This window comes from Mandrillus leucophaeus, unplaced genomic scaffold (genome assembly GCF_000951045.1).
Source record: "Mandrillus leucophaeus isolate KB7577 unplaced genomic scaffold, Mleu.le_1.0 Scaffold1117, whole genome shotgun sequence".
NCBI lineage: Eukaryota > Metazoa > Chordata > Mammalia > Primates > Cercopithecidae > Mandrillus > Mandrillus leucophaeus.
The window spans coordinates 398,659-413,963 of record NW_012099399.1 but is presented as its reverse complement, the minus strand read 5'-3'; the positions used below and the strand labels follow the sequence as shown (position 1 = coordinate 413,963).

The following is a 15,305-nucleotide window of genomic DNA, read 5'->3' as shown; positions in this document are numbered from 1 at the left end:
TTTTTTGTATTTTTAGTTGAGATGGGATTTCGCTGCGTTGGCCAGGCTGGTCTCAAACTCCTGGGCTCAAGCAATTTGCTTGCCTCAGCCTCCCAAAGTGCTGGGATTGCAGGTGTGAGCCATTGTGCCCGGCATTAATTTGTTCTTTGAGCCCAATTAAAACACATATAGGATCCATATTGCTGTGGTTTCAATCTGGCCTCTCCAGAGTTCAGGTGCTGCTAATGTAATAGTATTAAGTGAGGCCGTTAAGAGCTAGTTAGTCTGCAAGGGCTTCGTCCTCATGAATGAAATTAAGGCCCTTATAAAAGAGGCTTTACTCAGCTTGTCCTGCCTTCTGCAATGTGAGGATACAGCCCTCACCAGACAACTGAACCTACCGGCTTCTTGATCTTGGACTTTCCAGCCTCCAGAACTGTGAGAATATTTCTATTGTTTATAAATTACCCAATCTCAGCTGTTCTGTTATAGCACAAACAGAATAAGACGAGAGATCAGACCTCTTTAAATATATGAAAAATAGTCTCCCACATTGATGATGAAAATAAGAATGATTATGTTGATGATAATGTTTCAACTTCATTATTCCCTAATGATTATATTACTTTAAAATTTTCAAAGCACTTTTGTTTTCTTGTATAAGACAGACAAGGGTGAAGTAGGTTTTCAGTGAAATGGTATTTGACTCAATGCTGAGTATTTACTGAGTATCGAGTCACATACTTTATACTCATTATCTTATATAATCTTCATAAAATTCCTATGTGGTAGATACTTCATGCTGACGCATTGCACTGCTCTAGAAACTGCCAATCTCATTACCTGTGGTGAGAAAAGTTCACCAAGGAGTTGTATAACTCAACTGAGAGGCTCAGAAGTTGACCATTGTCCCAAAGGACAGGACTTGAACCCAGGTCAGTCTTATTTTAGAATTCATGCTCTTAATTACAGCTAAACCCCATCTTATAAAAGCACCTGTAATCTCACCTCTTGGATATATGCTTATATTAACACCATGATATGTGTATCTTTATATAACTTTTTATATAAGATTTCATCTTTCTCAAATGTTTTAAGAGGAGAACTACACTTTTATTTTTGTATTTATTCTTACTTTTCTATTCCATCACCCACACGATTTCAGGAGAGGTTGCTGGAGGGCTTAATTCTTTCTTCCATGAAATAGGCCACATGCCAAACTCCAAGTGTCATAAAAATGAGTATCTGTTGGGATTTTGTTGTGTCTTAGAAAATTAAAATCTCCCAGAAACTTATAAAACCATGAAAATCACTCATGTGATTCTAAGTCTAAAGTGCCTCAGGAAAAAGGTCAGGAGCTATTTTAATGCCTAAGAAAAGGAGTAATTGTGTTAAGCTAAATGAGAGGTTTATTAATTTTCTTTCCATACATTTCTTCCTCCACTAGTGTGTATTTTTTTCCTTTTTCCTTCTCCTTTTCTGCTTTTCCTACCTCCACATTTACCCCTTGTAACCAAAACTATACAAATATCTACTGCTAAGGAATGATACATATTTTTTGTTATTTACACCATAATCTGTTCTTTGAGCCCAATTTGAACATTTATGGAATAGAGATCATACCCCTTTAAATCTATGAAAAATAGTCTCTCAAATTGATGATGAAAACAACAATGATTGTGTTGATGATAATGCCTCAACTTTAGTATTACCATATGATTATATTACTCTAATTTTTTTCAAAGCACTTCTGTTTTGTTGGATAAATAAGGCAGATATGGGTTAAGTAGGTCGTCAGTGAGATAGTATTTGATTTGATTCTTGCTGAAATATTCTGTGTTAAGCTCATCTTAAATCACTGCAATATCTATGTCTAGGTACAGAAAATGACAAATACAAAAAGTTCAGTTTCATGACAGTCTGGCCTTTCATGAACTACCTGGTGTTAATAAACCCTCACGTTTCCATGGCATGAATTTGTGATATATATTCTCTAACATTAACCTATTTATCTCAACAAATTCACATAATTCTTTTGGATAGCAAGGGAGTCTTCTTAACAACTTAAATTACCCCCAACGTGTAAGTTTTGCTGGCACAGATGTTGAACTTAAGCTTTGCTCATTTGAAAAGGTCTCAGTAAATCCCAGCTTTTTATGTGAGATACACTATGGGAAGAGAAAAAGGAATGGGAGAGGAAAGGAAGAATTTCCTAGTATTACCATTTCAAGACTTATGGTTATGAAAAGAGTGGGTCATTGCTCTCCTCTCATTATAATTCTTGATGACTCCTTTTGGGGTTATAACTGAAAACACAGTAGTGCGGAGTTCTGGTAGAGGTATTTCTAATGAGCTTGTGGCCGGTGGTCCTTAAAAGAAGATCTTCCATGTGGACCAATAGAGAAACGCTACACCTGTCCAGGTGATTTCTCCTGGGAAATACCTAAATGCACTTGCATGCTTTTCACTTATTTTGGCATTTATACAAATGTATGCAATTTAATATTTATGTGTATGTATTTTTTTTTTGCCAAGTAGGCATCAGCAATTTAATAACCAAGAGTCTTTAACACTGTATTGCATATAAAACAGAAGCTCAATAGGTGTTTGTTTATTGAATAAAAGGAAGAATTCTCTCAGCTTTTTCCCACAGTAAGCAACAGTCACATTTCAGAGTAGAGCAACAGCCCCTAAGAGCTTCTTTTCAGTATTTTGTCAGCTTGTTAGCCCTGCTGAAAAGTGTCAAAGGCTGCAGGCGGCAACAGAAATGACAGGCTTCTTGCATGGAGCTGAGTCCACACTCTCAGCACAATCCCTGAGGGAGCTAAACGGGAGGAAAAATAGGTGAGAGCTGGACACCCCTCCACACTTAAGTCTGAGTGGTGAGATTACTGATCATTTTAAAGTCTGATCTTTATGCTTTTCTATGTGTTCTACAAGTTAACATGTATTATTTTATAAATGGAAAGGTTAATTAGGTTGTTGAAATATGAAATAGGGCGTCCTTTGCCTTCTTCATTAATAAACAACAAAATTAAATGTGCTTATTAAAAAAAAAATCCTGTGTTTTACTTTTGTGTCAGAGCCACACCTGGACTTATTCTAATTTGTTTTAACAAGAAATAACTGATTCCCTGCATAATTACTTCAAGAAATGAGTTTTTAAACACATTTAAAATATTTTTATTTATTTCAATAGTTTTGGGGGAACAGGTGGTTTTTGATTACATGGATAAGTTCTTTAGTGGTGATTTCTGAGATTCTAATGCACCCATCACCTGAGCAGTGGTCACGATATTATCCTTCACCCTCCTCCCACCTTTCCCCACCAGCCTCCAAGTCCATTATATCATTCTTATGCCTTTGCATCTTCATAGCTTAGCTCCCACTTGTAAGTGAGAACAGACAATATTTGGTTTTCTATTCCTGAGTTACTTCACTTAGAATAATGGTCTCCAACTCCATCCAGCTTGCTGTGAATTCCATTATTCTATTCCTTTTCTTGGCTGAGTGGAATTGCATGGTGGGTGTGTGTGTGTGTATCACATTTTCTTTATCCACTTATTGGTTGGTGGGCATTTAGGCTGGTTCCATATTTTTGCAATTGCAAATTATGCCGCTAAAAACATGTATGTGCAAGTAACAGTCTTAAAACTCTTTTTATAACTCATTACAACTTTCTCATTAAGAAGAAAATCTCATTTTAGTAGCTGTAAAATATTTAAAATAATCCTGATGTAATCCAGAGCATATGCTAAAAAGAAGTCATAATTTTATGTGGTAAGATATTCTTATCATCTAAGACGTATGAGGGAACCTTAGAGCAACTTATTATGGCATTAGAATTAATTCAGAAATCATTAAACATTCCATGATGATGAATAGAACATCTAATGATTACCTTTACATTATCAAAGAAGAGAAGAATAGTGACCTTATAGTTTCAATTCCAGAGAAATAGTGGTAACATACAGTTTCATCAAAATGTAAACCTCCAATCAACATGTTAAAAAATAAAAGTAGCTCAGGACTACCCTAGTTTGTAACTGTTCCTTTAAGGTAGATATATAATACATTTTTTATATGCCCAAAATCAGTAATGAACTTTAATTTTAATTAGCTTAATACCTTATCAGGGGAAAAGAGCACCACAGAATCTTAAAGGAATGTGAACTAGGTCGGCTCAGATGAACATCAGAACACTAACTGCTTTGTGCTAAATATTAAACTTATCTTTTTATTCTATTTTCAGCCAAGTCATGCAACCAGTTTTATAATGTAAAGAAGGCTTTTATTTTTATGTTTTCAAAAATGTATGAGGGTTAATAAAAATGTTTGAAGAAAAGACAAAATTAAAAGAAAAAAAGTGGATATAAATCCCTCTCTCACGAATGATAAAATTGAAGTAGTTGGTAACATTTGACCCAGTTTCCTAAGATCCCCAGCCTTGTAGAAATCTTGGCATTTTGGCCAGGTGGGGTGGCTCACACCTGTAATGCCAGCACTTTGGGAGGCTGAGCCGGGTGGATCACCTGAGGTCAGTTCGAGACCAGCCTGGTCAACATGGCAAAACCCCGTCTCTACTAAAAATACAAAAATTAGCTGGGTCTGGTAGTGCATGCCTGTAATCTCAGCTACTCGGGAGGCTGAGACAGGTGAATCCCTGGAACCCAGGAGGCAGAGGTTGCAGTTAACCGAGATCTGGCCATTACACTCCAGCCTGGGCAACAGAGCAAGACTCCGTCTCACACACACAAACACATACAAAAAAAAAAAAAAAAGAAAGAAAATGTAAAAAAAACTTGGCATTTCATAATTTTGTAGCATAATAGTGTTTAAGAAATTGAACTCTGGAGTTAGACTGCCTGGTTTAAATCTTAGCTCTCCTATTTGTGTTGCGTAACCTTGGGTACAGTATCAACATTTTCATTACCTTGGTTTCTTTATAAAGTGGGGTTAATGACTGTCCTACAATTTTAGGGTTATGAAAGTTATATGTAAATATTTTAGTATAAAACTTGGTATATAGAATTCAACGAATTTTAGTTATAAACTACCAGTTACTTGTGATTGTTCAGGTAAAAACATGTATGCTAAAATTATTGCTAACCCTATTTAAAAGTAGTGACTATCACTAGTGGATAAAAAATATATGTACACAATTTTAGATATTCCCCTTTGAGAAGTGGAGGCTATCTCCTTTTTCTCAAGTGTGAACTAGACTTAGTAACTCATTTCTAGCAAATGGATTAAAGTAGGAGTAATGATATGTAACTTCTGAGACTGGCTCATAAAAGGCATTGGGGCTTTGTCCTTGCTCTTTCTCTGGGATCACTCAATCTGGGGTAAGTTAGCTGCCATGTTATGAGAACATTCAAGCAACCCTGTGGAGAGTCCACTTGGCCTCCTGCCAACAGCCATGTAAGTGAGCCTTTTTGGAAATAGATCCTCCTGTCCACTGTCAAGCTTTCAGATGACTTCAGCCCAGGTCGGCATCTTCACTGCAACCTCATGAGAGATCCTGCTCAGGAACCACCCTGCTAAGCTGCTTCTGGATTCCTGAGACTTCAAAAATGTATGAGATAACAAGTGTTCATTGCTTCAAGCCACTATACACAGGGTATAACTTTGGGGGTAATTTGTTACATAGCAATAGATAACTAATACGTGGTCTTGTGTTATTTGTATAATTTGGACTAGGAAAATTAAACCTAATAATGACAGAGCATTTAAGGTATGAAAAAGCCAGCCTAGATGTTCAGGGTTAAAGTTGCCTCAGGTCCCGTCCCCAGAATAAGAACTTGGGTTAAAGTTGCCTTTCTGGGCGCTGTTCCCAGAGTAAGAGCTTCTTAACAGCAAGCTCCGTTACCTTTGAATGACCTGGGTTGTTTTTTTATTCCTTTCCTTTTGCCTTGTCTTGATGTTTCCCACACCAAATTATATTCCCTCTGACACCTTCTCTACTTGGAGTTATCAGTTGTAGCCTGAAAATGTTCATGTGGCAGATATTTTACATTTTTCCTGCTATCAGGTAAAACTGTTTGAATTGATAACATTTATTTTTTCTAATTTTAATACATGTTCACTGCAGAAAAATTGGAAAAATAGCGAATAGGTTAAAGGACGAAAGGAAAGTTATCAGTTATCTAACCACCCAGAGGTAGCCACTATTAATACATTGGTTTTCTTCTTTTTAGGATTTCTATATGTTTATCTCCACATGTACACAAACCTGTTTAAATTAAGATAGTATTAATTTTAAAGTGTTGTGGTGTTCAGCTTCTCTTATTTAAATTTTTCTTCTGCCATTTTTTGAAGGGTATAGATTTTTAATGACTGCACATATCATATTATGATCTGCATATCATAATCTATTGTTGATCACCTAATGTATTATTGTTTTGCTATTGTAAATTTATAAATAAGCGCTCTTCCAAAAAATATTTATGATTGTCAATGTGTATTATTCTCTTGTCTTTTTCAATTGATCTTCACGGAGATTTACTTTTTTACTGTTGTTTTGTTTTGCCTATGAATTTCTACAGAATGGGAACCCTCAAAACCCCTATTGTGATGGCATTGAGGGGGTCATGGAGGCTTATTACAGGAGTCTGAAATCTGTACAACTATATGGGCCCACCAACTTTGCTCCTGTAATTAATCATGTAGCAAGGTAAGTAGAGAGTAGACAAGGGGCTTATTCTGATGTGCTGGAACATGGTGAACTCGTAACATTGTTGCTAGTATGACTCCACACATGAAAGTTGTTTTCTTCTAATTTACCTCCAAGAAAGTGAGGAAAAAATGTACCTTAGAAAGAGTCTCTATCAAATGATCATGATACTTTGCTGAGAACTGTACATTAAAATCTCAAGTGAAGAAACATTTGCTGGGTTATGTTAGGAACTATCTTTGTTCAACTAAGGAAAACGTTTTCTTAGGAAAAGGCATCCATGAAGAAAATAACAAGATCAGTGGTGATGTAAACTGTGTAAATCTTTCTTATTTAGTATCACATTCCATAGTAGTAATAAGTAGCATAGAAGTAATAAGAGACTGAATTCTATTAGATGACTACTTGAAGCATTCGGTGATATATAGGGCACATTATTTTAACTTCTCTGAAATTAATATAGTAGCTAATTTATAAATTCCCAGAGCTCTACCTGTGTATAGTACATAGTACTGAAATCAGAATATAATTGCTTATTACTCCAGGTACATGTTCTGAAGAAAATGTTAAAGTGTAAAAAATAAATCTATACATACTTATCATTTTTCATTAATGCATAAATGAATTAGACAACACTGTTTAAATCCCTAGAAAGTTTGGCCTATGTAAATCCTATGACACCCTGACTTATTTTGAGATAATTAGAAATTGCATATCCTTTAAAACATGTAGCCAGAACTTGAAAAAAATTCTGTATTTTGGTCAGTTTATCAAGTACAAAGGTAATGTGAAACCCCAGTTCTCTGAAGGTTCTAGTACTTTACCACTTTCCCTAATGAATATTACTGGCAGTTTCAGTGTGTTCTACTTTTCATTATCTGGGACATGGACAAAATGCTAAAATATCCCTTGCACCCAGGGCTGACCCCAGTGCAACTTCCCTGTGGAACTCCGACTGAGGTTGACAGTGATACATTGATGACTGTTCTCTGAGTGTGACCCTTCAGCTTGAATTTTTCAGACAAAATCATCTGCAATCTCTACTAAAATATGAATTTTATTAATACATCTTAACCCTGTACACATACAACCCCACAAAAAAATGGTACTTAGTCTTACCTGTTTTACCTTTATTTCTCTGGCACCTGTTCTTTTCTATTTCTCTTTTTTTAATACAATCTTGGCTCCCAAAATTGATCTCACAATCCATTAATGGGTCATTACTTGCAATCTGAAAAACATATCCTAGCTTATTATACTAGCCAATGTAAGTAATGTCATATATACTGTCCCTTGATGGCTGTCAAATAAAGCAGAATATAATACCATGCTAATACAAGATAAAATATAATTGACGGCCACGCTACCCTGCAGATCACTTTTTTATAAAAAGATAAGAGAAAAATGACAGGACTTGTGTTGTGTGAACTCATGTTGCTTATGAGAAATGTGCTCATCAATGCTTCCCAAGTAATTTCATATTTTTTCCTGGTATGTATATATAATAAAAGTTAAAATGATAGATATAAAATATCTAGGTACTTTTCTATATACATTTAAAATTAAAGGCCCCACAGTGTTCTATTGCGATTTTTTGTTTTATCCATCATTTTGTAACTTCTCGAATATAGGAGCAGCTGCTAGTGAAAGCTCTCAGACTCCTTGAAAATAAGCTATGATCTAATAATTTATTATTTTTTACATGAGAAAATTAAGAAAATCAGTAAGAGATGGCTATTTAAGAGTCATCTTTTCCTTCCAATACAACAGGAAGTTCCATGTATACATTTCTTAGTATAAGTCTACAGAAGGAATGCTTTTATCCTTTCATCTTTGAATTTTATGTTTAATTGTATTTTTAAGCTTTTATTGAGAAAGACAATTTCTGTCTCACCCAAAATTATCATTCAAAAACCTTAACAACTAAGTAGACGAGGTACTATTTTTTTCCTCTATTAAGAGAAGCGCCATAGTTATAGTGGTGTGTGACCTCTATTTATATAACATTTTTGCTTTCTATAACTCTTAAATGCTTATCAACAGTACTTAGCATCATACCCATTATGTAGGAGGTAAGTATTCAACAAATATCTAAAAAACAAATTCTGTATATGTTAATATATTATCATTAAAAATTACTTTTAGCTATGTCAAAACATATATATTCATACTTTTTATATTGGCTTGATACTTTTTTCCTTAAAAAGTATGTTTTCTATGTGGGTAAAAGCTCAGTTTTTTATTGTCATTTTCTATAAGCATTTTAAAGAATGCTTATTCTTTTTAGGAATAACGATTTTAAGCACATGTTTATTTTTAGGATTCATATATGTATCTCTGATCTGTTTGACTTTCTAGGTAATATTAATGAGATAACAATATTGTAAAATAGACAAGACTCAAAGTGTCAAATTTACAATAATTGAAGGTTTTATATGCTTTTTTTGAGGCTTTCCAGCCCCTGCTTCTGATTTCTTGCCTTTCCAGTCCTCCTTTTCCAGAGCTGTCTTGGGAACAGCATTTCAAATGATGTAAAGTCCTACTCAACATCTGTTGATGCCTTGTCATACATTTAAGTGCAGACGGTTTAGCTTGGCATTCAAGAACATCCAGTATTCAACAACCAGCACTCACCCATCCAACCTCATTTCCACATTCTCCCAAATGTACTGCTCTTCAATCACAGAGAATCTCTGCTTCTTCTGGTCTATGATACCATTCCATGCATATGTCTATTACTAATTTGATACTACTCTGTGGTTACATGTAGATCTTTACCACATTGAAGGGAGGGCTTATTCATTGTGACGTTCATATACATGCACATATATACATATAAAAATATAAACCACAGTACTTTGGATATACTGAGATATCTGTACGTGTTTGCTTAATTAAATTATCTGAATACCATATGAGGCTTTGTTTGTTTGTTTGCTCTGTCACCCAGGCTGAAGTGCAGTAGCATGATCTCGGCTTGCTGCAACCTCTGCCTCCTGGGTTCAAGCAATTCTCCTACCTCAGCCTCCGAAGTAGCTGGGATTACAGGTGCCCGCCACCATGGCTGGCTAATTTTTGTGTAGTAGAGACGGGATTCTGCCATGTTGGCCAGTCTAGTCTCGAACTCTTGACCTCAGATGATCCGCTCACCTCAGCCCCCTCAAGTGTTGGGATTATAGGCGTAAGCCATTGCGCCTGGCCAAGTTCATTTTAATTAACAAAGTTATGATAGGAAACTAAAGAACCTTTTTGGTTTTCAGACAGAATCTCTCTCTGTCACCCTGGCTGGAGTGCAGTGATGCAATCTCAGCTCACTGCAACCTCCATCTCCTGGGCGCAAGCGATTCTTGTGCCTCAGCCTCCCAAGTAACTGGGATTACAGGCATGTGCCATCACACCCGGCTAATTTTTGTATTTTTAGAAGAGACAGGGTTTCACCATGTTGGCCAAGCTGGTCTCCAACTCCTGGCTCAAGTGATCCACCCACCTCAGCCTCCCAAAGTGCTGGGATTACTGGCATGAGCCACTGGGCCCAGCCTAAATACTCTTTTAAATGATAGTGCTTAGCCAATCTTAATGACCTGTGGAAATGTGATTGTGATTAACACCTACTGTATCAGTCAGGGTTCTCCAGAGAACAGAACCAATAGGAGACATATAGACATGGACATAGATAAAATATAGAGATACTTTTTAAGGAATTGTCTCACGCAATTGTAAGGGATAGCAAGAATGTAATTTGTAGGACAGGTTGGTAGATTGGAAACTCAGGTACGATTTCATACTGCAGCGTAATGTGAGTATTCCTTTTTTTCTGGGAAACCAGTTTTTGCTCTTAAGGCCTTCAACTAATTGGATGAAAATCTTTTACCTAAAATCATTTGATGGTAGATGTTAACCATATCTACGATCTTTGATTAAATAAGTGGGATTTATAGTCTAGTTGACACATAAGCATCATCATCCTACTTACCAAAACAAAGAAATATATTGCCATTATGTTGTAAATTGACAACAAATTTAAATTCTGAGAAATAATTTTAGGGCCTTTCAGATACGAACTTAATACTGTGTCTGATGTCTAAAACACTATGTTTAAATTTTATTATTAATCACAATAGAAATAAAAATATTTTAAAATAATGTTTTTTGTGGAATGCGATTTGAACAAAATGGAGTTTTAAGCATCCCCTGATTAATCTGTTTCCTCTTGTATGTAGTGTGAACTATTTTTACATTCCTGTTAACATTTTAAAAAATTTATATTTATCTAGAATTCTTCATCAATAATTTTAAGTAATTTGAAATAAATTTAATGTGTTGGTATATTATACCAGCTTAATATTTCAAAAATAAACTAATATACTAGTGAAAATTTCAAGTATCTTTTCAGATTATTATGAACATTTCACTTGATTTAAATATATTCATTATTTCCTATTAGTCTTTTGTTTCCTGTGCCTAATGAGTTACTGGTTTTGAGGCTGTCACATTGCAGTTTTTAAAGGGGATCTATCAGTTTCTGTCTTTTGGCTATTTGAATTTTTTCTGTTTTTTCTTATATTGAGAACATTCTAAAATCCAGATAACTATCGAAAATGAGTTTTCATTTTTTAGGAAATAACTTCTTATTTTGGAATTCTCATAACTAATTTTCAAATTAAATAATGTATTATGCTTTATTTATTCAATCTGTGCAGTCAACAATTCTTATGGAGCCCATGATCTATCTCTAGCAACATGTTCAGTGCTATAATATGGATTATCTATTCCTCTTCACAACAACTCTAAGAGGTGACAGTAGTGTCATTTGCATTTTGCCGATGATAAAATAGATACATAGAGTGGTCATTTGTGGTGGAGTTAAAATTCAAACCAGAATAAGCTGACTCCAAATCACTATGTTATGATGCCTTACATCTTTAAGTCTTTTTATCTCTGCTACAGAGGTAGACACACAAAAGAAAATGCAACAAAGCTACCTATCCATGTGGATACAGTGGTCTCTTCATTGCCCAGTCAAAAGTATTTTAGGGGTGACTCTTGGTAACAAAATTTACTCTGCTACTTTGTGTTGAAATATTTAAATGTATTCCTTTATTCATTGTTAAGTTTTAATCCATTGTGCAAATCATAATTGAATGACTTAAATAAAAAATCCCTAAGTCAGTTTCTTATCTTGTCTTCTTGCCCTCTCTATTCTTATGAACTAATAATAAGCTAAAAGAATATTCCCTGAATCTGAGCCAACCAGATATGAACTTTTACAGAAACAATCCCAGAAACTTCTTTCAAAGAAATGCAAAAGAAATGTGTTTGAATTGTGCAAAGTTAACCTCTCTCTCAGATATATCATAGTAATATTAAGATATAAATTATAGATAGGCTATATTTCAAAAAAGGCAACTGACTTTTAATAATAAGACTTAATTATGCAATTTATCAAAAGATTCCCCATCAAGTTCTTTTAAGAAGCAAGCTTCTCTAATACCTTTAAAATATAATTTGAATCTGTGAGGCTATATATCAGTGTCACCTCCTAGAAAAAGTACTGAGGTGTGGCCAGTTTATACTTTTTACTTCATCCATTTCTGTAGCATGTTAATTATTTTATCTTAAATATATAATATTTTCAAAATAATAACTAAATTAGAATAAATGGTAGTACTTTAAAATAAAAGGCTAAATAGAATAAATGGTAATACATTGATTTTTTTTGAAATTTAGGTTTACTTGCAAAGTGCAACAATGTGCCAACATGTAGAACAAGTGCCATAAAAGCAACAACTGGTTTTAAAAGATTAATTTGTGGTGCTGAAGGTGATAAAGACTAAAATGGATTGGACAGCACTTAAAAGTAAAATGTAATTGATTTTCAAATTAAGTATGCCTAGCAGTAGTGACAGTCACACAATAAACTCACGTATCTTTCTACAGCCTTAATGTTTTTCAAAGTTAAGAGATATAAAATATTAATACAAGCATATGTTTATCATAAAATAAAGTGTAAAATTTCCATGAATTTTTAAGATAATACAAACTTCAGAGAAATTCCAAGTTTACTGTCATCTGCTTTAGGCTGTGTCTATAACTCTCTTATAGTGTGAATATATTCTTGCCCTTTTCTTAGATATACATTCTGGTGTATCCAAAGAAAATCAGTTAAGCCACTGAAAGCGGTATTTTATATGACTGCATAGTAGTCAGCTGTCTGTATTTTTCTTTAATCTGATAGATATTTTATATTTTAAGAGTACCATTTGGTAAGAAAAGCATGAAAGCCATACTGTTGTACTTAAGAAGGTTTTCACTACTATTTGTAGTCTTCCATTATTCTCATTAAATATAAAACCCTGTGTTTCTGAATCATAGTAAGAAATGCTTTCTTTAAAAATAATGGATATTTAGAAATTAAAAATTGAGATCTTGGGGAAAATTGTTAGACTTCTTTTCTTTAAAACAAAAAAAGTTAAACATGGAATGGGAGAATAGGTTTATAACTGCTTTGGGTGGTTTTCCAATGGTTGTGTTACTATAAATTAACACATATTCTTTAATGTCCAGGATCAATTGTTCAGCATTATGGCAATATTTTTCATCCTGTAGTACATTGTGGAACCTGTTCAACATCCTGCTTACAGGGTGTGATGAGCATGCCACTTACTATACTTACTTTATCAATCTTTAAAATTACCAGTATTTTATTAGTGGCATGGACAAATCTTAGTATCTGTAGTCCGTGGGGAAAGTCGTATTTTTCTTCTTTGTATGTTTTTAAATTCTGCTGCCCAAGAAATAAGTTGTGCCCTGACATATGTTTTATACTACTTGTTTGTCACCAACTTGTTCAAATGGGATTCACTGTGCTCCTAGAGATTGTAAAGGAATTTTCGTTAATCCTTTAGGTTGTAAGGGAGTTTTTACTTGGTAACTTTTAGAAATACAGATCAAGGTCTTCTTTACTATCCTATCTCCTAAGAGAACCATAATGCTTACTTAGCACCAGACATGAATTGCATGCCAGTCAGGTGCAAAAATCGTAAAAATTAACTCTTGAGAATATAATCTAGATACCTAGAATGTAGAAAACTAGAGGAAAAGAGAAATATAATGAAATGTAACATATTAATAAAATTCACCTCTAAATTACTGAGTATTATTTGGTGAGAATTCTGACAAACTTCAAGTACTGGAATATGTTGTTATCATATACATAATTTTGTGCTTTGAAATAATTCTCCATGTCATCTTTCATAGATTTAACATATATTAAGACTTGACTGTGAATGTGTCAAAAATATTTCTTCTATTGTGTAATTTTATTGAGGTGAAATTTTCATAATAAAATTCACCATTTAAAAGTGTACCATTCAATGACATTTAGTACATTTGTAATGTTGCAATCATCACCTCTATGTAGTTAAAAAACCAAAAGCATTTGATTATTGCTATCATTTATACAGTGCTTATATTGAGTACCATACATGCAATCCTTTATTAATTCATGCAGCAATATAAAGATGTAAGTGTTATTATCTCAATTTTAAAGCTAAGAAAATAACGTTCACATAGCTTAGGTAATTTATTGAAGATCACTTACATAATGTGTTGCTTAGTCAGGATAAGTCTATTTCCAAAAGCTACGCCCATTCCTTTGTACTAAATAGCCACTCATCTAGCACATCTTTTATTAGTAAATGAACTTCTAAGGCAACCAGATATTTCTGTGTGGCAGCATGCACTAACATTGCGATTATTCTAGTGTGTTATTTCAGATAATTGAGAATTTGAAAGTTTGCATAAGATACACCTCTAACGTGTTCAAATATTTTATTGAGATTAAAATGTTTGTTAACTATTCCAAATTGTATTTGCCAACTATCACGTATAGAAAACTGTTTTACTTTCCTTACCTTTTCGTTGCCTTTCAGATACGCTTCTTCTGTAAAGGATGGCTCCCAGTATTTTGTGCTTCTGATTGTTACAGATGGTGTTATCTCAGATATGGCCCAGACTAAGGAGTCCATAGTTAATGTAAGTGGGGGTCACTCCGTATTGGACTGGCTACATGACAACATGGTGCTACTTAGAGAGAGACTGGAGTCTGTTTTAGTTAAGGATAAAATAAAATCACCACACCTTTTCAGCATATTGTGTCCTTAACCTTATCCAGACAACGCATATACATCTTACCACTGTTCCATGGGGATCAAGCTAAGGGGTATGAATATTTTAGTTAAAAAAAATTCTTGCCGAAAGAAAAAAACAAAGATAATAGCATAATTTTCACAGGCATGGGTGTGTTTGCCTCTATTAGTTTGATCTATTTGTATACAATCTTGTGATTTATACTGGTTATTTCTTAACATTTGCATTCCAGTTAGAGGAGAACTATGATAGCTAATTGCTATTTCTGTAGAACTGGATAGTGACTGATTGATTAAAAAACCATCCTGCTGATTATAATTCTTAATTGTATGTTTGTTTTTTTAGGGTTATTTGATCATTTACTAATCTATAAAATCTATATTTGCTAGATGGTAATCTGTAAAGTAATAGTTTTTACTCTCTAGTCTCTAAGTTTAGCAATGTTTGGCACGAAGTGGACATTTGATAAATATAGGCTGCAGGAATGAATTGCATTAATATGCAC

The 15,305-nt window shown here is 34.1% G+C and overlaps 1 protein-coding gene across 2 annotated transcripts in view; it reads left to right on the top strand.

Annotated features, from left to right (window-relative positions):
* Positions 1–15,305, top strand: part of CPNE8 (copine VIII) — a 247,008-nt gene that overhangs the window by 204,107 nt on the left and 27,596 nt on the right. For both annotated transcript variants that reach the window (XM_011994105.1, XM_011994097.1), the window contains 2 exons: positions 6,525–6,652; positions 14,584–14,686. In XM_011994105.1, coding sequence (XP_011849495.1) covers positions 6,525–6,652; positions 14,584–14,686 — 231 coding nt within the window. The remainder of the gene's footprint in view (positions 1–6,524; positions 6,653–14,583; positions 14,687–15,305) is intronic.